Source organism: Strix uralensis, chromosome 18 (assembly GCF_047716275.1).
Source record: "Strix uralensis isolate ZFMK-TIS-50842 chromosome 18, bStrUra1, whole genome shotgun sequence".
Taxonomy (NCBI): domain Eukaryota; kingdom Metazoa; phylum Chordata; class Aves; order Strigiformes; family Strigidae; genus Strix; species Strix uralensis.
In genome coordinates, this window is record NC_133989.1 from 13,124,081 (window position 1) to 13,148,988 (window position 24,908).

Below are 24,908 nucleotides of genomic sequence, written 5' to 3' on the forward strand. Positions count from 1 at the left end.
ATCTCTCTATTAAAGACACTGAGTCAGGTGCTAATACTGTCAGACATACCCTTTTGGCATGAGTTTTACATACAATTTTAAGATTTGATGCATTGCTTCAACATGTTAAGAAACCATCTTTTCATACTTACAGTAGCAATAAAGTCAATTCCATACAATATCAAATATCCTTTATTAAAAAAAGTTTTAAATATATTAGACTCTGATTGCCAAAATGCCATTTTATACACAAAGCTGCTAATACAATATACAGTTCTTACATTACTTTTTTCACATAAAATACATCTCATCAAGTTTTATTTGTACATCGCTTACTACTGATGGATGGAATTACGAGTTATTGCAGAAGGCTTGCCATCATTTGTTAATGTCCTGTACATGCAGCAGTCACGCCGAGCTGTACCTGGGTTACCGACATCCTACAGTCCATCCTCACACTGCAAAGATGTAGAGGTGGCAATACTAAGGCTGCATCTGCACTGTTTAAAAATCCGTATATTCCCTCCAGCTGGGGGTGGAGATATTGCATTGGTGTAGGTTTGGGAACAGCTATCTCAAACAGAATCTCCTCTACTACAGCTTCTGCAGTTGAAATACAGCAAAATATTCTAGGTCGTAATTGTGCCATGGCAGGTGTTGCCTGCAAAACCCAGTGGTACTCAAATTGTGTGGGGGAATTGAGAAGTCCATTACCAGTTTGGCCAACATGAAAACAGCAGAATAAAGCTGAAGAACAATCGGAGACAATAAAGTCTGTTGTACAGACACAGGCAAAACAAAACAAAAAATGTAAATATTAGCCATGTTCTGTAGCAAGAGGCTACAAGCGTGTTCTGGACTCTGCCTGTAGAGAACTGATATAACAAAGCAGGTCAATGTGATCTGTAAAATCAGAATGAAGACCCTGTCCATTTCTTTTCTGTGTATTTAGGAAGAGAACTGGTGCTCATGAGAGAAACTGAAAGAAATTAAAAACTCAAAAATCTGCAAAACAGTCTCCAAGTTAAAAAACAGCACTGTATAGTCACTGCAAACCTTCCAGAGACTAGTTACTGAGTTACCTTTAGCAAGTATGATAAGGCACAGAAATATCCAGACGTAAGGAGAACACCTTCCAGCAGACAGATAACTGTTCATCTGTGGCTCACTGGAGACCAGTGCTATTGCTTTCTCAGTTTAAGATATTCCTATTTCATGGTATTGCCGATTTAGTTTCAGCAGAGATGATTTGGGTAAACAGAGCTCCAAGACTAAAGCAAAAGGACACTAAATAGACGTTGCAATGCCATTTGGGAGCTTGTAGGTGCTTTCAACCCCATGAAATAAGACCCTGTTCAATAAACTAGAGAATTCACTGCCTCCACTGAGTATTGCACCAATTCATTATTGCTATTGCCCTGCCATGCTCTTCTCCTTCCCTACCAGGGGTTCCTCATCCACGTGGTTTTTCAACTACACCTCCAAGATGGTACAGAATCACATCAGCTAGACTCAGTTCTTCCCAAAGTTGGGAGGGTTTTAAGGTTCTGGAGTGCCACAGAAGTGAGACTAAGTGGGCTAAAATCGCATCACTTGGTACATGAAATACAGATCCAGGTCTGACATCAAACAGGTCCCAGCAATGGGACTTAAGCCCTTATCTAACATTTCAGTGCTGGGACTTTCTTGGTTGAGCTCAGTAAAGTGGAGACGCTGTTTGAGAGACAACTCTTTTTCCATCTGAAAAAAGTCTTTCAACATGGAAAGTAAAGCTGCTCTTATGAATCAGTTAAGTTTGCTAGAAACAGTATGACTTCAGCATACAGGAAGATTTTGCAAGCAGAAAGGTTAATTCTCATGTGCGGCTGTGCCTACAATAGACCCATCAATATATCCATGTTCTCAAATCTTTGCGTAGTCTGTATGAACAACCACAACCTTTGGCTTACTGCTAACAAAAGTGGGACTCTAATCAGACCTTGAATCTGTACTTAGATGTTTATTGAGCCTAAAAACACCGAGTATAGCATAAAAACCCCCAAATCTTCCTCTAATAAGCCAAGTGTTAGATATGCCAGTCACAATATGATTTCTAATTTCTACAGCTTTTTAGGAATCTTAAGATCCAATGAAATAGCCAAGTGCCCTCTGCTGTGTACCTCAGAGCTTTCCACTGGGATGGCCTTTAAAACACATAGATATAAAAACCACTATTGTTGTAACACTGCTAAACTTTATAATAAAAAGCTCTATTCCTAGAGGTTGGCTCCTACAATGCACATATAAGAGTATCTATGTGTTTGTTATTGCCCCAAAAGCCTGTTTGTCTCTGCAAAATAGTTTACCAGAAGCAGGTTAAATATCCACTTTACAGAACTGCTCATCCCAGACCTACAACCAACCGCTCTGCATGCAGCAAGAACTGCCAGCTCCTTCCCTGAGCGTATCTGCCAGCGCCCCACAGGCAGTGACCATTCTATCCCACATGTCACCAACACATAAGCATGAATCCATTCTAGGTCACTCTTCATCAGCCTTTGCAAGTCCTACACTGATGCAACTTCAACCCAAAGCCAGTGGTAGATAAATACTTGGCATGGCTGTGAAACATATCCTGGAAGATTTATCGACTACTGATTCCCGTCTGAATAAGAATTGATTACATTTGATCAGACACCACTAGACTTCAGTGAGCATGTTACCTTACAGTGATAAAGCCAGAAGAGCTGTATTACAGTCAATTTTACAGTTACAATACAACTCCAATGAGGGGGATGTTTTGTAATCCAGAACCTGTAATATCTTTTGCCTGATAGCAAATTAATTGTTGGCTTGTTCAAGATCACAGCTAGAGTGATGAGTTCCTGGAGTTTTACATATAAACAGAGTGACATACCAATGGACTAAAAGCTGTTTGTCTAAACCGGACTGGCTTCCTACAGTTTTAATGCATGAACAGCTTTCAGTGAAAGCAAGCCTTAAACTACTTCACGCTATTGCATTCAGCAGTGTCCTGTTGGTTAGGTAGGATTCAATACACTCGATAGCACAAAATTGCTCTGAGAAGGAAAAGGGCCCAACTCCTCCTTCCCTGGGAGGGAAGGCATCAGCAGGGCCCAAATTTTACACCACTTACAACCTAGTGGATAGAGGCACCAATATTTGTTACACTGAGTCCAGAATTCTCATTAGGATGGATGTGGAGAGACAATCGTCACCACCGTGGGAGAAGACGCACCTGAAAAATCATCTCCCCCTGTTCAGTAACAGCCAGACTACACGTGGCGTTATCCCAGAATTTTCTCCAGGTAGTCAGAAGACCCACTGTTAATCACACACAGATGGGGTAAAGTCTGTACAGTTACCAGATCATCTTCTTTCTACTAGAGCAAGACTTTTAAAATCCCTTAAAGTTAAGTCAAGCACAAGAAGTATTTCCTAGTCTTATATTTAGCATATGCGTTTCAATAATGGAGGAAGCGCAACTTCTCTGAATGTTTCCAAACATACAAAGAAACCCCCTGCCTTTAACTGAAGTGAGGTTTTAAAAAAATCAGATCAACTGCTACCATTTTCTAATTTGTTCCTAAAACTGGTGAGGGAAGAGAATTGTATCTTCAAGAGTTCAAAAGAGTAAACTGTCAGCCTGGTAGTAACCTCACAGGTTCAAAAGTGTTTCCTGCACAGTGTGGTTGTGGTGGTGACACAGCCACCTCTGCTGCCTCGAGGAGCCCTGAACGAAGACCCCAGAGCCCTGTATCATAATATATCACCCCAGTGTTGGGCTAGATTTGATGGGGAGCACTTAACAGTCACTGGCAGCCTAAGTCAACTTTTTATAGCCCAGAAAAAAGAAAAGGCTGTGAGGATTCCCACAGGGGAAGCATACATGTGAAGTGTAATATCGATGTCTAACAGCCGCCAGCCAAACGGAAGATGGGTGGAAGCTGCATTTGCTGTTGCTTGGCTGAAGAACAACTATGTGCGGTGGATTTAATCCACTGATGGCTTACAGAGACCCAAACAGGTTTTCAGAGTCTGGAATTTAAACTGCCCAAGACGACACAAATTCATGCAGGCAACAAGTTACATGTGCAACAGCCCCTCTGTGCAGGAAAAGGGTTGAAGATTTACAGTTACTTCTGTAGATACAACCTGTTAACTCAACCGTGGCCAGTTTCTCAGCGCTGTCTCCCATGGGGCACTCTCCTTTCACCTCCCCCAGGTATGCAAAGCCTTAACTTGCTGAGAGCCAGTGCCAAAGCCCCAGGTTATACTGTGCTAGTGTTTCTCAGGTAGTCTGTCAGAGTTAACATGAACTACAGTCAAACACTGGTGTTGGTGTGCCAACTGCCCTACAGCAGAGCGGCTTTGCCAAGTACTGCACAGTGCTAGGCAGCTCCCTTGTACATAGAGGCATTTTAAGACCTCCTCTGACAGCTACTAACCACTGCTGACGACTTCAGCATGGGAACTGGAAAACAGACAAAAAAATTCTCCTGCCCTGCTGCAATGCTCAAGTACCAAAGCAATGATTTAACAGTTATTTATCAGCCAAAGACTGCAGGTTAATGCAGGTGTTGTAACATCTAGGGAGATGAGAAATGCTTTCATGGAATTTCTAGATTAGTGTCAGCAAGCCTTTCCTCCTCATCCCTCCTGAGCCCTGTGGTTCTGGAAAACTAGAAAAAATCTGAATGCAAAGCATACTGCCCTTAGTATCTGTGTTGAGCATAGAGAGTAAACAAACAGAATCAATAGGAAAGAGATCAGCAAAAGTCTTTTCAGTTTTAACAAATTAAGAGTCTAAATAGTACAAATAAGTTTTTTAAATTACTTATCCCAATATAGACCTTTGTCAGTATTTTATTGCAGTAAAATTCTATTGCCAGGGCCCCTTATTGCAACATCAGTTTTAAAGCCTATTGAGTGAAGCCTGTTCCAGAAAAAGTTCTGCTTCAAACCTGATGGCAGTCTGCAGTGACGAGTTTACATGAGCAGAACAGGACCCAGCCAGTGCACAGTTTTTGATGGTGAGCTGTCACTGCAAGGAGATAACACCTTGCAAACTTCCTACAGCAAGCGCCGCATCTACGCTTGCTTGTTGCTCAGGCCCTGTGAGTGCTGGATCCAGCTGTATGGAAAACAGCTCCGTCCACTCTTGCAAACCCTGTGTGGGGGTTGGTCTCCCCTCCAGGATATATGCATTACCCAAGAGTGAAAAAAACTGTCACCTTCCAGAAGCTTGGTGACTTACAGCAAGAGGCTCAGATGCAAAGGTTTTAATTCAGATCCCTTCTTTGTTCCAAGGCATCTCATGACTTCCTAAGGACAGGGAGGCAGTGCACCATACCTTCCTTCTTCCCCAGGGAGCAAGACTCGGGCAACTCTTTTTTACATTATATTGATGCACATCCCTTCCTCTCATAAGAGCCTTGCTCCACCTGCCTTACTCATTCAACTGCAGTGGAAGTAATTGGCAGGGTAAAGTACAATTCAAGATGAATGAGGCCACCACAGTCAGGATGTCCATAACCAAATTCTCCCTTTGGAATGCAGACAACCTGGCCGCTGTGATAGATACAACCAGCCCACCCACGTCTTGTTTCTTCTGGTGTGAGAAGCAGATGAGACTAGGAAATTCTGCAGCACCCATGCACTTTCTCTTCCATTTCCTCCATGGGAGCTTTGAATTTCAAGAGGGGTGGATCACCACTGGACACTGTGTAATACACTGAGGTCCCATTGGAGCTGTAGGGAGAAGTCCTGGATCCGATTAGGTGCGACTTGGCCTCACCCCCATTCTCAGCAACTCCTCCCATGCCACTGCCAAAGTGGGTGCTGAGGAAAGGGTGATTGAGGAGTTTGGCTGCAGCCCGCTGCCGCTTAAGTTCGGAGAGTGTATGGTTATGCTCCTTGTAGGCACCCCAGAACTCCTGTCTGTCAGGGAGGCCGGGGTTGCCGTAGGGCACCATGTGGCCTGGGTTACTGTCAGGCTCAGCGTGCATACTCCAAATGTCCCCGTTGGAAAAGGTGTACTGGTAAGGGCTGGCAGATGCCATGAGTCCATTCTGGAGCGGGATTTCAGAGTCGCACTGGGTGCTTTTGTTTGCTAACTCCGGAAGGAGGGAAGAGTTCTCCAACACTGAATTCTGTAACAAGAAGACATGAAAGAAGAGCATCTTCCACCGTTCCCCACAGCATAGTTCATCCCTGTGACAAGTTCCTAAGCCTGCTGACACTCGGCCTTTCCACCAGACAGGTGCTGCAGCACAAACATTGAATTCACCCACTAACAGGACCCTATAATGCTGTGAGCCCCAACCAGGAGCTGGTTCCCAACCAGGAATGTGGAACGTTAACTTAGAAGAGCTCACTTACAAAAAAAATAATTAGATAGATAAGCATATAACATGACAATAACTGAATTAAAAACAGGTAATTGCAAAGCAAGATTACATTTCTTTTGTGATTACTAGTCTGTTACCTGTAAAGAGAAATGCACACCCTGTTTTTTCTGAACTTCCTGGTTCACTAGGGCCGTATCTCAAAACTATTTATGCAGCTGTAAATCCAAAACAGTCTTTCCACTTGAGTGGGATATCCCAGTTTATGCCAAATGAGAATTTGGTCTGTTGCTTACATCTGATGGAGGAGGTTTACAAATTTTTCAGCCACCTTCCATCCCAGGGCACCCACTGCTATTGAACCTGTGCTACCAGCCCTCTTCGGTGACTCCCATAATAGAGAAAAAATGCCTTACAGGGTCTGTATTCTCCTGGTCAGACCGAGTCTCCCCAATTTCTCCAATGAGACCTGAGTTTCTTCCTTCTTCTGCCGCCCCCAGCTGCTGCCAGACAATGGCCTCTTTCTCACACTCCTTCCTGTAAAGGTTTGTTCGGTCCGAAAGGCTGGCCCTCCTCACCACCTTCCTGTGGGACAGGGAGAAGGGGCATCGACACTGTGAGCATGACATGACATTTCCTCTTACCCTGTAGCTATTCTCACCTCCTCCTTGCGTTTCACAGCCTCTCCCACTGGAATGGAACGTGAATTTAGCTTCCTGGCACCCACGCAAAGCAAAGGCACTAGTGTGGATATTAAAAGGTGGGAGGAATTTTAAGGAGTCTTAAAGCAGTGCTGCAAATCTGCGTTAGATCTTATACAGCTCACCTAATGCAGCTACTCTGCAACCAGTGGAGTAAATATAGAGGGAAATGGCCCATGGGCTGCTTAGGGAGTTTTGTTGTCTGCTTTGGAGCCTAATAAACATCTTATAAAGACCTGTGCAAACTCTGTCTGAGGACAGTATCCTGGCCATGAGACACATTATTGAGAAGCTGAAGTTAATCCACTTGAAGCACTGATTCTCCAACACCAGTATCAGTGGTTTATCAGGGTGAACTCTCACCACTTGGTCCTCTGCTCGGAGCAGTTCTTAAACCACAACAGCACAAAGCCATTTTCTCCCCAAGAAACAATGCGTCTTTCTAGCGAAAGAACCACTCTTCAGCGGAGATCTGCTTTCAGCAAGCAAAAGTCAGCTTCTGCCTTTCAGAGGTCGTTCGGAAAGGACAGGCGGGTTGTTCTCTGCACACCGACCACAGGGTGCTCTGCAACTACATCTGGGTGGCCAAGCTCTGGCATCGGGTGACCTGCAGGGAACAACACACTTACCCGCGGCTGCCAGTGCTGGAGGTCCTTCGACTCAGGGAGGATTTATGCCTCAGCTGAGACTTCATGATCACATCATGTTTGTGTTTCAACTCCAGAAGTAATACTTTGAATTCCTCCTCTTCACACAGATCTATGGCACACACAAACCAAGCCATTAATCAGACAGTTCAAATGTGGTACCATTAACACCATCTTACTAACTGTGCCTTCCTTGTATATACAACTACAAACGCTACGAGGAAGAGAAGGGAAATTTAAGCAGAATATGCTTAGGCACATTAATCTCTAAACAAATTAGGGGAGGCAGAATAGTTTGGACGCCTAAACAGGAGCAGAAAACCAGAGCTGCTGATTGTGACGGGGACTCAGCTTTGCCATGACCCAGCTATCGAGCTCGGTTTTGTCCCATCTCTGCAGCATGCTGTGCCTTTACCCATGAAAGGGTGAGAGATATACTGACCACTATATCAATGCTTCAAGATGGAAGGAAAAGAAATTTCTGTAATTACCAGACTGCAGCTACCCTGAAGACAGCATTCTTACTTACACATCCAAAAAAAAAAAAAAAAAAAAAAAAGAAAAAAGGTGCAGACAAAACCAGACCAGATCAGAAGACAAGAACTTTCAACCTTCAAAATGAGGATGCAATGATTTTTCAATTAAGGCTCAGGAAACCTTTCGCCAAAAGAAAATGTGGCATAAGGTTATAACACACATGGTCAGATACTAGCATTTTTACTTCCAATCTGTTCCAAGACTTGTGTATGCTTTCCCTTTCCCCTCCGACCCCTATAGCTTACTTCATTGAATCAAAGCAAAAGTTAGATACCCAAGTCTTAGGGCTGCATTTAACAGCTGCTCAGGTTCAAGACTACAACATAACAGCAGGGAGACTCCCAGGTACAGGTACAGAGGGGTAACAATGGAAACACACAGGAGAAAGACTGGGTGCTTGAGAAATTCCTTCTCCCTTGTTTTTATGAGCAGGGGGAAGTGTTTTCAGAAGTAACAAAGTAGGCACTTTAAAACTTCAGTCCCAGTTAAAGTAACTGCAACTTTGAATCTAAAGGCACCTGAAAAATTACATTAATGCTTCTGAAAGCATCGTGTGAAGAGTCCAGCATGCTTAGGGGGAAAAGCTTTTCTTAGCAATTCCTTTTTTTTAAGCTTAGTAAACTCACCTATTGGCATCTCATCCAAAGATGTCCTGGCACTCAAACTAGCGCCATGGGACACAAGCAACTCAGCCATCTGCATCTAAAGAAAGGGAAAGAAAGCCGAGTTGATAGAGGCATTTTAGGCAAAATCACTTTCCTCCTCAAAGCTGAAAAGTTGGAATAAGATAAAAAGCAATGGCGTGCATGCTCACCTCAAATTATTCTGGTATGTGTGTGATGTTAAACATTGTTCCTACCATTCAACTGCACAGACACACTCTCCCTGAACTTTCAGCAACAGATTCTTTTTGGAGCCCCAGGGACTCCATCTGGTGCTGTCCAGAGAGTCTAGCCCTAGTACAGATTTCTTCCATTTGCAGAGTACTCCACAATTTGTCCAGGGAGAAAGAAATGTCATCCTCATACATGACATTTGCAACAAAATCATTACCTGTCCCCAGAAAGCAGCAGCATGAAGAGGTTCCCAGCCATCCCAGTCCTTAACATCCAGGCTTGCCCCCTGGTCAAGAAGGACTTCAGCTGCATGCAGATAACCATTGGCTGCAGCTATATGCAACTAGGAGATAAGGAACAGAGCATGAACCACCTGCAAGGGCTATGAATGGTTTTATACACCAAGTTTCAGTGGACTTTCTTGAATAACATCTGAGGCTAGATCTGGACAGGCAGCACATTTCACATTTGGCAGATGCCATCAGGTCAAAAGCAGGTTGTTATTAAAACTCAGTATTACCTGCATGTAATTCTGTTTGGAGAGGAAACTGCTTAACAGTTCTTAAAATAACTTACATATATAGGTAAGAAAAATAATGTTTTTACTTTTAAAATTAAGGGCTCTTAAGTGCTTCCCAATCTGTAGGGAAACAGCACCATCAAAACACAAGCCTGCAATGGAGAACATCATCCACTAAATGCTGCATTCCTCATGCCAAAAGAATGTCTCATCTTTCCCACTTAAGTGCTGTGGATATGATTTTTTTGATCAAATTTTCAGCCTGCTTTAGTCAGGACTCCCTTTGTGCAATTGCACTTCCACTCACACTGTAATTATTTTCACCGTTTGGAAATCAAAAACGTTTTAATCCTTGGCTACTTTTAGTTAAGGTAATATGATTTTTCAGATATTGGCTTCCACTACAACCACCACTTTGGAGACATCAATAATAGTCTCCTTTAGTCCCCCACTTTGTGTCTCTGAAGGTTTTCATAATTGCAGTCTGCTGTTGCATCTCTGAGCAAAACACTGACCTATGCACTACTCTGAAGGTATGAACTCCACTCAGAGCTCATTCTATTTCAACTGTGCTGAAGAGAAGGATGAAAGCTTGGATTCCACCACATAAAGTTAAACCTTCATCTGGAAATAAATTCTGAGGCTTTCTGGCAATTCAATTAATTTTTACATAAATGTTATGACACTGGGTCATACCCTCTAGAGGCCATATGAATTAACAAGGAATCACTTGGGGATGATATAAAAAAGGAAATCAAGAGGTCTGCTTAAATGTATATAATCCTTGTTATAGGGAAAAACATGTTAAAAAAATAAGCTGCAATAAAAGCTTCAGTCATCCAAGTTTATCTTGGAGGAAGTCTGCCCTCCCCTTATGCTTCTGGTATATGCTATAGGCAACAACTTAGATTAAGAAACCTGAATACACTGCCATGGTCTGGCCATCAAACAAATGACACCAAGTGGCCTGTAATCAGTTATGTCTGCACCCAAGCATCAAAATGACCGCGGTTGTATGAAAGTCCCAACATTTATGACAGCATTACTGACCTTTCCCTAAGTGGGGACTGCTGTAAGCAAGGATTTAAGAGACATGTTTGCAGTGACAAAGAAGGGAACGGGACTAGGATTGTTCAGCCTTCTTGGTCCCTGTCCAGTCAAATCAGACGCCAGCTTGCTTTGTGCTGTACACTTGTCCTAGGTGCTCTCCTCTGCCCAGGGGCAGATGCCATCCTATGTGAATGAACACGGCACTCCATTGACTCTGTGTGAGCCAGATGCTATGCAAAGCAGAAAGAAGGCAGAAAGTCTCCAGAGTGCCCAACACCAGATCCTGCTCCCATGAAAACCAGAGGACTCTCACGTCTCCTCTGTAGGAGTCAGATCGGACCACGAGACTAGCGAGCTCAAGAGGTTAGTGGGAAGTCTTGTCAGTCCCATTTCCCCAGGGGTCAGCAGAAGTGCTATGTTCTGCAGCTCCTCATTGTGGGATTTCTTGCATCTTTCTTTGGAAGCTGCTGGTACCAGCCACTGTCAGACAGGACCCAGGAGCTCAGCAGCCTTGCTGCAGGACAACCAACCGAGCTCACACGAACAAGGGATTCGCTTCACAAAGTGCAGGGTTAGGACACTAAGTTATGTCAGCTGTACTCAAGGACAGAGCCTGTTCCTACGTGACAATAAACTAAAACAGGGAAAAAGATCAAAATAGCTTCCTCACTCCTCTCAGTAACTTGTGTGTGTTGATTTTGTATAACTCCTGCCACAGGGCAGGTTTCGTAACCTACGGCTGAAGGAAGGCAAAACCGAAGCTGCCGCAGTTTCACTCACCAGCGTAGCACCTTGGGCATCAGTCCTGTTCAGGTCTTGTCCAGTCGCAAGTATGTCATGAATGTCACAGATCATGACCTGCTCTGGAGCAGCCCGCATCTCATTGATCCTTTCCTGTGTAATTCCTGTTAAAATTCCAGTTAGTGAGAGAAGAGTTGGAAAGTGTCTTTGTCTCCACTGGTTGAGTAAAGTTAGACTTAATAATTCCCGGTTGATCCAACCTCACATTCTTTTCAGAGGCTGTGGGGCTGAGGGGACTGACAGCTGTCCTTCACCCTCATCATTACTTAGGAATCAGAGAAACTAGACAGAGTCAGGTTCCAAGAAATGATGCTAGGCAGCAGCTCTCTGCTTTTCTCCAGAGGCAAATCAAGAGCTGAGAAACAAGGTAATTTTTAGTACTACGTTGACCCATTTTTGTATTTTACACAAACTCAGTCTCCTTACCCTGATAGGCCATGCAAGTCTCAATGACATCCAGAGTTGGCTCATCTTCACAGAGGTCATACGGCATGTTGCCATCTGCATTCACTGCCAACAAGTCTGCTCCGCTGTGAGGGGAGAGTGGTGTTACACAAGAAGGGCCTTAGACACCTAGGGCAGTGCCAAGTGCTGGGACAAATGCTCAGCAAAAACTAACTGTGTTTTAATAGTTGCCCAAATGTCACCAAGATTTCTGTGAGAGAAGGAAGACTTGAAGCAAAGCCATGGAGCTATGAACGAGGAAGATAAATTCCAGAAGTAGATGAAAGGCAGCACGCTATGCCTTCTTTTGGGCTGTGGGGCACATGAGCCACTGAGCTGTTGCTGTTCTCTCCTAATCCTGGCACTGGACAGACTAGCAGCTTCTCAGTGATAGAAGCAATTTATTTGCTGAATTTCTGGATAACAATGCCAAGCAATTACCAGGTGCTTGTTATCTGGGCACCCGGCTGTCCTTAAATGAAAACTTCGCAAGGACTAGAAAAGTTGGGAAAGATAGGGGCTGAATGGTGGGGGGAGCCTCCCATCTAGTCAAGGGCATGTTTGCAAAAAATAGTAATGAAAAAATATCCTGTCAACTGGTGGATTTTTGCATCTGATTATTCAAAAGCACTTCTCTAAGTGTTTAAGTGACCTCCTGGAGGTCACTATTTGGAAGTAAAATTGCCAGCTAAATTGATCACTGTCCCCATATTCCCACATAGTAGAAAGTTTCCGACACCTTTTGAACTGTGCCATTTTAGCTACCTGTGAAATAGTTTCAGCTGAATTCTGATCTACCTTGACAGTTACCAGCCACGGAAGGACAGCAGACAGTGTCCACTTGCATTTAGATTCCTGTTTCTTTACTTTTTCCCCCTTTGCCTGAGCAGAGCAAACTACATTGAAATTCACATTTGCAAAGTACCAGCATTAGTTTAATCAGCAAATAAAACAAGCAAGGAACTGGACAGCTTTTGTGGGCTACTCCCTTTGATGGTCTCTAAGGGTTCAGGTCCTATCACCAGTAACATTGCCCTCAAAGGCAGTGTTTAACCAGTAATTTGATATGTGACACCTCCTGTAAAGGACAACTTTGATTGTAGCAAACAAATTAAATCACCCCATTCCTTAAAAGTCTGGGGGAAAACTGTTTCTGACCATGGGATCATGACATTAGGCTATCAGAGTCCAAATTTGCTGGCAGCTACTCAACACAGGGCAGTCTATGACAACTAGGGCCATAAACTCCAGTTCCTCACCTTGCCACCCATCCCATCTTCAATTAAGAGTCAGGAATGCACTATATTGTTCCACATTTGTTAGCTCCATTTTTATGCCCCCCATCCAAAAATTTTCTAATCCCCGTCCTCCAAGGGTTCTTTGCGTCCTCTGCTCCGCTCCCTTCACTACACAGCCAAAGAAGGGGGGCCAAATTTTCAATGCTTGTCTCCCAAATGACAGCATCCCAGGGAGAAGTCTCCCTCCTCGAGGGAGAAGCAGTAGGCACGGCTGTGCCAGGCAGCATGTTAACGCTCACAAAGCACACTCGGCTCCCTACACCATCACCCCATGAAATGGAGGAGAGGGCTCTACAGAGTCAGGACTATCTGCTCCAGTCAGGATTCACAGCAGGTGCTCACTAAATGCTGCACATGGTACAGCTCAAAACACATCTGGCTTCCTCCTCCTTGCTGGCATCTTGCTTGCTAGAAAGGATTTGAGCTTTAGGGTCTTGGTAAAGTCAAGTGGGAGGTCCAGTGCAAGCAACGTGTGTCACACCACTGGGGAACAAATGTATTACAAGAAGCTAACTGGTTACTAATTAGGAGCCAGTAAGACAGGTCACAAAGTTCCCCTATGTATTTGAGCTACACAGACATGCTGCTGTCCTCCTACCATCAGTGTCTCTCTGTGGCTGGAAGACCTGGTCATGTTTAAGAGCTTGAGGGTGGATCCTGCTGGCTGCTCCTATTTCTACCTATCCAGCGAGCATGGTTCAACAAGCACACAGACACGTACACACCAGAGCACAGGCAAAAAGTGGCAAATTTTCGCCCAGTCTCCAGCAGCTTCATGAAACTGAGTCAAGTCACCTAGTGTTATCTCCTCAGCCTTTCTGCTCTTCCTTCTCCACCCCATTCTCCCCCAAGCAGGAAGGAGTCCCATGAGTAGCCTGAAAGCAGGGAATAATCACCACCACTGCAATCTCACAAGTTACTAAGCGGTCTCGGTTTCCATCCACAGAAGCTGTGGGTAGAATCAGATCTGCAGAAGGGGACAGACACAAAAGCCACTTACTGCTGGATGAGAATCTTCACCAGGTTGATATGACCACACGTAGCCGCTGCATGCAACGGAGTCCACAGCTCATTGTCCTTCGCGTTGACATTGGCCCCATGGTTGAGGAGAAGCTTGACTATCTCTTCATAGTTGTCTATGCAGCACTAGTGAGGAAGAGATGCAGACAGATTGTTTTAAACTTTGGGGGAAGATTAGGGCTCATACCTGGCTCAGTTGTACCAGGGTACCTGGACATGGAGACCTACTTTATCCTGCAGTGTTTGGCAACAAGCTTCTCCAACAGAGTTAAACACCAAATTGAGCACAAGCAGGTCAAAAAGGCACCATGCAGAACACCTACGCTGGAAAGACTGAAGGTCACTGGTGTTTTACCGGGCGTTATGGTTTGGGGGCAGAACCAGCAGGGAATAATAGCAAATACGTGCACAGCTTCTGTTCTGTGGTCTTCCATATTCAAGAGCAAACATAGCAGAAATTCAATGTAACCAGTATAACCACATACCAAGGGATGAGCTGACAAGCTGACATTCCCTTTTCTTAGGGAAAATCCCACACAGTGGCATGTGATGAGCGTAAGTCTTCTCAGCAGCTCACGTTACCTACCACAGTTATCTGAAGAGATGCAAGTTAGATTCCCAGAATTATGAGGTACTTCACAGGGCACCTTTCATTTCCTGAAAAAAATCAGCAGCCTCGATGCATTTACCCCACAGTTCCAGAGGCAGACTGCAAGAAGGGCCTCAACTGCTTTCCTTTGGGGAAAGTGGAATTTGGTCTTTGATCCACCTCGTGCTCACTTCTTGACATGAATGTGCGTATCATAAAGACACTAAAATAAGATTCATTCTTGTGCAAGAAGCCTATGCGTGGTCTACACATTACTGCAGACCCACAGAGGAGACTCACAGCTCAGCACGGCAGTATGGGCTTGTAACGGGGCTGAATTACAACCCACAAGCAGCATTTCAGCAGCTGAGTGACAAGGACAGTTTATGTATTTCTATTTCTGTTTACTATTTGTATATGGAAGTGAGGTTAAAATCACGGCTGTCACCAGCCAAGTTATCACAAAAGCGTAACTGCATCCTTCACTGGAAGCCACTGCTAATGGGCAACAGCACTCACTTAGGAGCTTCTCTCTGCTCAGGGATTCAACTAATTCTAGTGAATGCAAAGTTCCCACCGCAACTCCCAAATGCACCTTTACAATAACTGATCCTTCAGTGGGCAAGGGGGGATTCTCCACGGCTTCAGTACCTAGTGGGGAAAGCAACAAGGCTGTCAGCACTTCTCTGTGCACAGAATGACCTCTCTTTGAAGAGGTGGTGGTGGGGGGGACCTTGTATTCTTCTAGAAGCCAGTTTGCATTTAAGCAAATACCCATCCAGCTTTGAGGAGAGCAAGCAACTTGCAGAAGAATCCAAAATCCCACGTCAGTGGGAACATTTATAGCAGGGACTAATGGCAAGAAAACCATGAGTCCCCATTCCGCCCTCGGAACGAGTGACAACTGCACCACTGTTTTTCACGGCAGCGGAGGCGGCAGCTGCCAGGCACGGCGAGTCCCACGGGCCTGCTGCAGGCTGACTCTCCTGGTGCTTCTGCACTGAAAATCAGGACTCGCGAGGAGGGGTGGGGATGGGGCCCTTAGGAAGAAGAATAGAAAAAACCTTACGGGATCAGTGCAGAGGCTCTGTGGAAGGACACAGACCTACACACCACTATAGCAAGTCTCTATTTTAGTGGCAATGAGCTGTTGCCATCTCATACAGACTTTCAGAAATCCCTGAGTCTCAGAGAGCAGCAGCAGGCTCTCCAAGCATCCTGTGCATCATTTATTTAAACCAGTTTCAAAACTCTTGGGTTGCCAAAGTCTCTAAGTTTGAGTTAATCTGCTTTAAGAGTTTATAGCCCAGCCCTGCAAAGATTAAAGTGTGGGAGAAATGATGTTCATGTCTGAAATCCAGCCCTGATTCCTGAGCTCTTATTATCACTGAGCAAAATCTGGGATACAAGAGAAGGGTTTGATCTCAGTTTGCTCCCCAAGAAACAGGATCGCTAGCACAACATGGTAAAGTTTCACTGCTTTAGCTGAGCAAAAAAATGAAATAGAAGAACTCTCTCTGTTTACCCTGACAGGTCTGCTCAAGGGCAGTGGGAAGACACGACAGTGAGGAGCAGCAGAGAGCTGTGACCTCCTCCCACGCCTCACCTGATGCAGTGCAGTTAATCCATCTTCATTGCACAGGTCTGGGCTGATGTTGCTCTTCAGCAAGTAACACACTGTAAGGGAGGGAGACAGGAGGAAAGGAGAGTCAGATCAGCAATCCTAACACATCTCTTGCTCTCAGCTAGCCCTGGCCAGTTCAAGACAAAGGCAACCCGCACCACTGGGCTGTTCCAGTGTGGGTAGAGCTGCAGGAGACCTCGCGGCCAAGAGCCCAACGCTGGTGTGAACCCGCAGCCGCCGCAGTGCCGGCGAGGAAAAAAGCTTTCTTGATTTTATCCAGCAGAGAGCACCAGCATACAATTTTCTCCCAACTTCCTTCTAAAGGAGACTGCTATTACAGCTATCGTTTTCATATGGTTGTGCTGGAACAGTCTACATTTTTATCTTGCACCTTGCGACATCTGAGTGCAGCCTCTGCTCAAAGCCTCGGAGAGCTCAAAGGCAATCAGTATTTCTGGGTCCTCAGTTACAAACGTAAGGGAGATCTCACTGTGGGAGGGATGAGGTCTTGCCTCAAGAAGTTGTCAATCTGGGATGAGAAGCTTAATATGTTCAGGGGCCTGCCACATCTAAATACACCAGGGTTGCTCTGGACACTTCACATGAGCTGTTGGGTATTTGAAGAAAGCTTCCCAGAGGCTTTATTATTTTAATTGCTGCTTTGGGGGGAAAGGATAAGATTTATTCCATTAAAATGCAAATTTCTGAAACACATGGAAAGTTGGTAGCCCCTAGGTGAAAATAAAGTTTGCTCTGAGGTACAAATCTTGCACAGGATAATAGCAATAAGCCTGGCAGAGGATGTAAATTAATAGCAACACCAGGAATTCTTCAAATTCAACACTGCTGACAGATCTTGATGATCTGTACCCATCTTCTGTTGTTTACTTGTTCATTCCCTACTTTTTCTCCAGAGATTTCACTACCTAATGCTTTTCCCACCTCAAACGTCACTGACGGCACAGACACGAGTTCATAATCATCTCCCTGGGGCCAGGGTAGCAACAGATATTCAAGTCCCATCTTATTTGATGTCAGGGATGCAACCATTAAGTGCAAAATAAGGAACACTAACAAAGCTAAAAGGACAACAACCATCTTCAGAGCTGGCAATCAACATGACTGCAAGGCTGCTCACTCCCGAAGCACCCCGCAGCCCCTGCTTCGGCTGCTTTTGCCCAGTGGCTGTCCTGCTGTTAGAGGGAGCTCTTCCCCCAACACAGCCCCAGGGCTGCCCCTGGGGACAGAGCACTGCTGGCGTCCAAAGCAGAACATGGAAAACATGTCCACAATGACATCAATGTTGATTTATGAAGCTTTGTTTAAAAGATCTGGAAAAGGCACTTGCAAGAAAGGCAAATCAAAACCAAAGCGAAGTTTTGTTTGGAAGCCACCGGTCTGACGTTATCAGAAAGGAAGGCAAAACCAGACAGAAGTGAAATCAAACACTTCATATCACAGGATTGCTTCACCCAACTCAAAACGAATGCTGGAATTTACATTTGCTGGAAATAATTTCAAGGCATTGACACTTGCTTGAAGAAACTGATACAAAAAAGCAGAATACAACAAAGAATAAAACTCATCCCCCACCGCGGCGAGTCCAAAGAGTCTGAGTTTTTTCCAGCTCAAAGGCCAGTGCAGGAAGCCCACGCCTACACTCAGCTCACACCCCCCAACACTTGCATGCTTGACAGTAATAAGAGCGCTGAACCCCAGCCAATATATCCAATTTAAAGACTATGCTTCTACTGTTTCTGGCCAGCCCCAAGCTCTTGCTCTCCTAATCCAAGCTGAGTGATACGTGAGTCATTCATGAGTGGATCTGGTTGTATCTTATTTACTTTGGATGCTCTGCCATTAGGGTTTTAATTCAATCTCAGTCATTTAAGAGCCATTGTGTACAATGACATGCATCTCCATAATCATGTTTTCCTGATTACGGAGACTTGGACAAGTAGATGCTGGCAGATTAACTTTACAAGTGCTGTCCCTCCATGGCAAGAAGCAGCAGCATAAATCCCAGCTTGCTATGGAGTATGACGCTTTGTGTTGAAGGCTTTGCCATCATGGCTTGACAGAGCTTGTTAGAGTCCTTGAAGGGTTAAGGTTCAGAGAAGGATTTATCTTACCCTAAAGCAGCTTTGAATTCTCCACTAACCCCTGCAGCAGCCCTCATGTTTGCAGTGCACCTCCCCTTGGCTCCCATCGGCCCTCAGCCCGGCTCACCACAGCCCTCAAAACATTTCCCAGTATCTCCCAACACACTGAAGACTGACAACGACAAGACACCAGAAAAGAGCACAGAAAAGTCAGGTAAGGAAGTTAGGTATGGATATGGTAGCAATGAGTCCAGGCAAACATGGCTTGAAGGAGAGATCAAACTCCTTTCCAACTGGTCCTAAGCTGAAGTTTGAATCTCGGGGTTTGGCAGTGGAAGCACAGGGCTGGGCAGCAACGAGTCCTGGATCTTTTCTCTACAGCCAGAGGGATGTTGTCTCCAGTATTCCCCATGCTCCAAACAACACATCCCAACAACTACGCAGAAGGCTTCGACAACTGCCATTTCCTATTACATATGCCCCTTTTTACAAGTAAGGGGATTTACCCACTGTCCCACCAAGCTCGTAGCAGAACACAGCCCCAATTCCTACCCACCATCCCCAGCAGCAGGGCAGGGGGTGGCAAAGAGCAGCTTCATCATGCCCTGCTCCCTGCAGGCAGACCTGCAGAAGGGTGTGGAGGGAGGACATGGATATCTTCCCCATTCCCACTACCCAGGAACAGTCCCTCCCACATAGCCGGGAAGAACGAGTCCTCCTTTCTGATAAACTTCAGGAGAAATGTGCATTTGTGGGTTTTCCAGTGCCTTAAGAATAGGAAAGGAGGGCACAACTGTGATGCTTTGCAGTGCTGGAAGCCAGACCCTCAGCTCCAGGGCTGTGGCACTGCCTCCAACCCACTCTGCTGCTTAATGCACAACATAAGGGACAGGGACCTGAGCAAGCAAAGTGCTCCTCTTCAAGCCTGCTGGTGCCACACGCCTCGCTGCAAAGCCCAACACCTCCTCCCACCCCTAGGCACGAATGCTGCCATACAGGTAGGAAGCATACGCTTCAGCTTGCAAGGACGCAGACTAATCACTCGACGCCAGCTGATCGCCTTCTGCCAGCTCAAGCCTCAGCACACCACTCATGGAAGGAAGATCCCCCCCATATGCACAAGATATAGCGTGGAAATGGGCGCTCTGCGAGCCCCTCTGTGAGCTCAGGTCACTCCAAGCCCAAGAAAATGGGCTTTTATGGGTCACATCAGCGGGTTCAGCAGGCAGCAGCCTCCACTTTAACACTTACGATTAACTTCTTAGAGCTCAGTGCCTCAAACGCTGAGCTCTTTAAAATCTGTCCTTTGTGTAGGCGGGGGGCAGGTGGGGAGAAGGGACTGGATGCGTGGATATACTTTCTTACATGTCAAGCACAAGTTGTGGGAAGCAGTTCCAAATGCATAGCAAATGAAGGAACGAAAATGATTACAATAAGAGCTGGGTGAACAAATTGTGAATAATTCATTGGAAATTATATTAACTGAACAATCACTCAAATGTATTTTCCATTATTCTGCTTGCTCTGCCTATAATTGAACCTCTCACACGCCAAGATGGTGTACATTAATCTTCAATTTATATTTTATCATTCACATCTGTGCTGTGTTAAATGGAAAAAGCTCCCTTAACAGCTGTGAAAATACATCCTAGGTTTTAAGTCACTCTCCATCACATGTCCTGGGGCAGCCTCAGGCAGATTCTCCTCCCCAAACACAACAAACCCACTTCTCAGGAGCTCCCTCTCCTCCCAAGCATGTCAAAGCCTCGCTTATTCTCCCCAAAACCTATAAATCAGGGGGAAGACAAAAAAACAAACACTGCAAAGGCCCTAAGGAAAATTCAGTGTGGAGTAATCCGCTCTCTCACCTGAAGAGATACTACAGCACCAGCATTTTTCACTGATGTTACATCCCACTGAGTTTATACTAGAAACAGCTTTTCCAGAAAAGTTCCTAAATGAAGATGAAGACTTGTCCATGGAGAAAAAATGCCTTTGTCAGTGCACTTCCCCCTAGGTCAATAAGCTACACCATAAAATTCTGGATACTGTTACACTCCCATCTATACCCAGCATTTGCATACCTCAAGTATTAATAACTCATAAGAGAAAAAAAGCCAACTGCAACTGATATGAATACCAGGGTGGGTAAAAACCCAAACACCTTTCTGGTAGGAGGTCCTGATTCCTCCCAAAAATATATAGTGGCAAACTGCCCATACTGGCAAACAGGCTGACCTGTGTGCTCCAAGTTTACATACACACAGGACATTATTTTTAAAAATCCAGGTTTATCTTGATCCTTTGCACCCAATGATTTCTTTTTGAAAATATTTAAACTCTTCTAATTCACTTTCTGGTCCTCGGGTCACCTTTAAAAGGTTATTATTGCACTGAGGTGTTTATGGCAGTAGAAGTCTTGTATGTTTATACCCGATTTCACTGAATAAAATGAAGAGAAGTTTCACTTGGATTAAGATGCACGCTTTTACACATTGCTAGCAGTCACTTCCACCCAAACGTAGCTTTAGTCAAAAACTCAGCGTAGCGGAAGAAACTCTTGCCAGCATTACCCGTAGTGAGATACTGGTGGTGTCTGTGCCACATAGGTGTGTTGGCAAAGGTCTAGAAAGACTGATCCCCAGCCTGCCAGGCATGCTCCTACGGGTGGGCTCAGCTACTTCAAAGCTGCATTTTTACTGCTATGGTTTTGCAGGGATATTTATTACACAGGAGAAACATTGCCAGGAAAACAGCATTGAAGCTATGAGCGCTCTGCCAGCAAAGCATCCAGCTTCCTAACACAGCATACTATGATACTCGTATTTAAGAGCATATCTAAACCCTGAGCAGTAACAGGATGAATTTACTCAGCCTTATCCTCCATTCCCTGCAACGTACAACTGATAGCCCATCCTGGTCCACTGATAAACTCTGCAGCTCCCTAAAGCTTTTTGAAAGACAAAAAACCCCACAGAAAACAACAGTCCACACTCAGACCGCTTCAAACATTTAGTACACCTAAAAATAAATACGCTCCCATTTGCCTGGTGAGCTAGCAACTGATACATCCTGTCATGATTGATCAGCAAGCTTTCTCAGGGAGGTTCAAAGCCTGTTAAGACACTTCCCACCTAGTTTATAGCTGGGCACACACATTCTTTCTAATATACCCACAAAATCTGGGAAGTTTGGTAAGAGACCAGCAGAGCCCCATCTGCTTCGTGCCATATTCACACGGGCAGGGACATTTCATGCGGTTACACTCAGCCCAGGTGCTGCTTGTCTCAAGGAAAATCTATTTCTGATTTTGATGCTTCTTGCTTAAGAGGGCATACCCTTCCTTAGTCTCAAGGAGCCTTGCTTCACGTGGCAGGCTCTTCCTGCAGAGCTTGGGGCCCAGTTCATACGCAAGTTTTATTCTGACAGCAAGTAAGAGTTGTCAACAACCCATACATTTATTTAATGCGTAGGGTCCAAGTCTTTCTCCCCATCTTTGTGTCTACATCAATCAATCTTTGCTTTATGCTTTGAACCCTACCCATCATTGCAGTACTAGAGCACTCAGAAGAATACTGTAAGGGGACAGACAGCTACAGCTGCATCTCAGATAAATGGGCCACAGCCCAAACTCTACTGTATCCCATATTTTTCTTGTTCTACATCTACAGGACTTCAAGCTCTGATAATCCACTTAGTGCTAGTGATGCTAAAGCATCTTTCTTTAATGGCTGCCATCCACTTGGGATTACTCAGATAAGTGTGCAAGTTACTCATCTGCAACCAGCAATGCTCAAAGGACACAGCAGAAACAAAGCGAAATTCATTTCAACAGGGAAAATAAAAATCAGAGGGTGCTGCCATCTGACAAAGCTTTCTAAGGATGCAGAGTCATGTTCAAAAGCATCCTCATCCTCTCCTCTTGCTCAGACTAACAGTGAAATTGGTCCACACAGGAGATACCAAATACATAAAGCAAAACTAAAGTCAGAGATTATTTCTCAGTTTCCCATTCCTCATCTGTCAGTGGAAAAATAAATAAATCATTTTGGTACGGTTTTTAAACAGATGATGGGCTTTTAAAGGGATGAGTGTTTTATATAACCTCTGGGCTCAGGTGCCTTCCAGCAGGATTTCTGTGGGCAGGAAGCCAGAAAAGCAGGTTCCCCAATGCCACTGCAACAGTGACACCTGGGCTGCCAAAGAGCCTCTTCTCTCTTAAAGAGAGACATTCTGGAGTACGTATTTGAATGGTGCCGACTTAAAGAGTATTTAAAAAAAAAAAAAAATTAAGTCAGACTTATGGAGGTATGGATCAAGATGATCAAGGCCAAATTTCCCAAGGATGACTCAAGAAGCTGCAGTGAAGAGCAGAGCAATGCTGGCTTTTAGGGTGCAGTGGTGCTCAGCGGAAGGCACTGACAGCGCACAGAAGGAATTGTTCCGCTGTGGTCAGAGCCACACGAGCCAGTGGCCTGAGCAGGGAACACCAACAGAAGGTAAGGGATGAAGGACAGCCATGTCCTCCAGCAGCAGCTCGATAGGAACCTGCATCCCCCATCTCTTGAGTTCCCACCTAAAATGTCAGGTTTAGTGGGTACAAGCAGGCAAGCAACACATCTTACTTCCCTTTGTGTTTCAGGCAGAGTTAGACAAAGGGCACCTACAGAGTAAGTAAATGTTCGACCAACAGCTCCTGTTCTACTGCTCTGGCTACTTCCAGCTTTCTTCCTACAAAAAACTCTTCTTGGAAGTCATGACGTGCAAATCCATTCAGACAACGCAACATCAAAGCCTTTTATCTGAGTAGCACAGAGGATCCCACTTATATACCTGGTCAGAAACTACTTTTGATGTATTGAACCAAAACCTATCTACTGAGACACACAGCAGTCATCACCTGTGATGTCTATACTAAAGTTATTAGAAAAATAAATCTTTCAGGGCACCCAAAAGGAAATGCAGCAAAAAAATTAATTGGTTTTAATAGAAATTACAGCTTAAGAAGTATTTAGATAAAAGGGAGCAATGGTGTCAGGAGGTAAGCTTTTGCAGCTGTCTGAGTACATGAAGAGCTTCCCCAGTTACATTAACACAATAACATAACAGGTGATCTGAGGAGCAGAATGGCAATACCTCCCCGAGCTCCACGCAGAGCCAGTCTGCCAGTATTTGCAAGAGGATACTCTAATATGCTCTGTGTAGCAGGAAATAGTTCATATTGCCATTTGAAAGCGTTATTAGGTTCCAGAGTCAACAGCCTCTGCCCCAGCTCATATTTCAGGCATCCTATGGCCTCAGCTAAGCAGCTGTACGTTGACCTGAATCACATGAATGTTTTTAAGAGTCTCAATTATAAAACAGGAAACTTTCTATTTAAAGTAATGGAAAAGAGGTTTTGGTGGTGGGGTGGGGAAATACGTATCTGCTCTTCAAGCTGCCCTGAATTAATACCAAAGGATTCCCCACAGTCCAGAAGCTCACCAGCAGATCAGGCCCTCCCCCTTCTCTGCTCCTCAGCCTGCCCCACTTCAGAGACCCTTTTTCTCTGTTGTGCATCTCTAACCTTGTCCTGGTCTTTAGAGAAGCTCCAGCTGCTCTCGCTGTTTCAGTACCTTCTCCACCTTCAGCAGCACCCACTCTGACCTCAATTAGCACATTTTGGTTTTTCTTTTTTTCCTTTCAACTTTGTCTCCCTTTAGTTTAGGATGAGTGTATTGGGGATGAAGATCTTTAAGAGATACAGGACCGAGTCACATCCCATGGATCACACGGATTCATGCATTCATCAAACAGGGTGCCACGTAGCCAAGGTCTGAACACCTGCACAAGGCAGAAGCGTGCTGTGCCGGGACACGCTCCACAATGCAGCCCTCTCCAAAGCAGCTTTGTGTGACATGGCAGCAGCAGGAGCTGATGCCAGCCCCCAGGTCACACTCAGCCCAGATGTGTCTCACATCATTACCCCACACAGGAGAACGCAGGGAGCACGCCAGGAGTAAAAGTGTAATCTGTTAAAACACCACCCCCTGCTCAACAGCACTATTTCTTACGGGCAATGCTGCATTGCCATGCAGTGCTGGAGGGGAAATGTCTACAAAAGCAGAAAGTCCTCCCCTCCCCCCCCCCCCCTTTTTTTTTTTTTTTGTCAAATAAAGAAAGATCGTCGTTTCCTTTTACAAAGCAAACACTACAGAAAGAAAACTTTCACGTAAGTTTAGCAGCTACCTCAACTTTACCAGAGAAGCACTGGCTGATCCTTAGCAGCCCTTCTGTTTTTGCAAGCTGTAATTATTCAGCAGCAAATTTTACATGATTCAGAGATTTGAATTTCAACAGAGCCTTTCATCCAGAGATCTCCAAGAGCTCCAGGCTGTCTCCCGGGATTTTACAATCAGTATTTGCCTCATTTC

General features: G+C 44.9%; 1 protein-coding gene across 3 annotated transcripts in view; it reads right to left on the reverse strand.

Moving 5' to 3' along the window:
• Positions 1-153: 153 nt before the first annotated feature.
• PPP1R16B (protein phosphatase 1 regulatory subunit 16B) overlaps positions 154-24,908 on the reverse strand; it is a 64,516-nt gene continuing 39,761 nt past the window's right edge. For all 3 annotated transcript variants that reach the window (XM_074888197.1, XM_074888198.1, XM_074888199.1), the window contains exons 3-11: positions 16,376-16,446; positions 14,161-14,306; positions 11,845-11,948; positions 11,398-11,522; positions 9,265-9,390; positions 8,838-8,913; positions 7,657-7,786; positions 6,743-6,911; positions 154-6,131 (exon numbers count right to left, since the gene is read on the reverse strand). In XM_074888197.1, the coding sequence (XP_074744298.1) occupies positions 5,613-6,131; positions 6,743-6,911; positions 7,657-7,786; positions 8,838-8,913; positions 9,265-9,390; positions 11,398-11,522; positions 11,845-11,948; positions 14,161-14,306; positions 16,376-16,446 (1,466 nt within the window). In that variant the 3' untranslated portion in view covers positions 154-5,612. The remainder of the gene's footprint in view (positions 6,132-6,742; positions 6,912-7,656; positions 7,787-8,837; positions 8,914-9,264; positions 9,391-11,397; positions 11,523-11,844; positions 11,949-14,160; positions 14,307-16,375; positions 16,447-24,908) is intronic.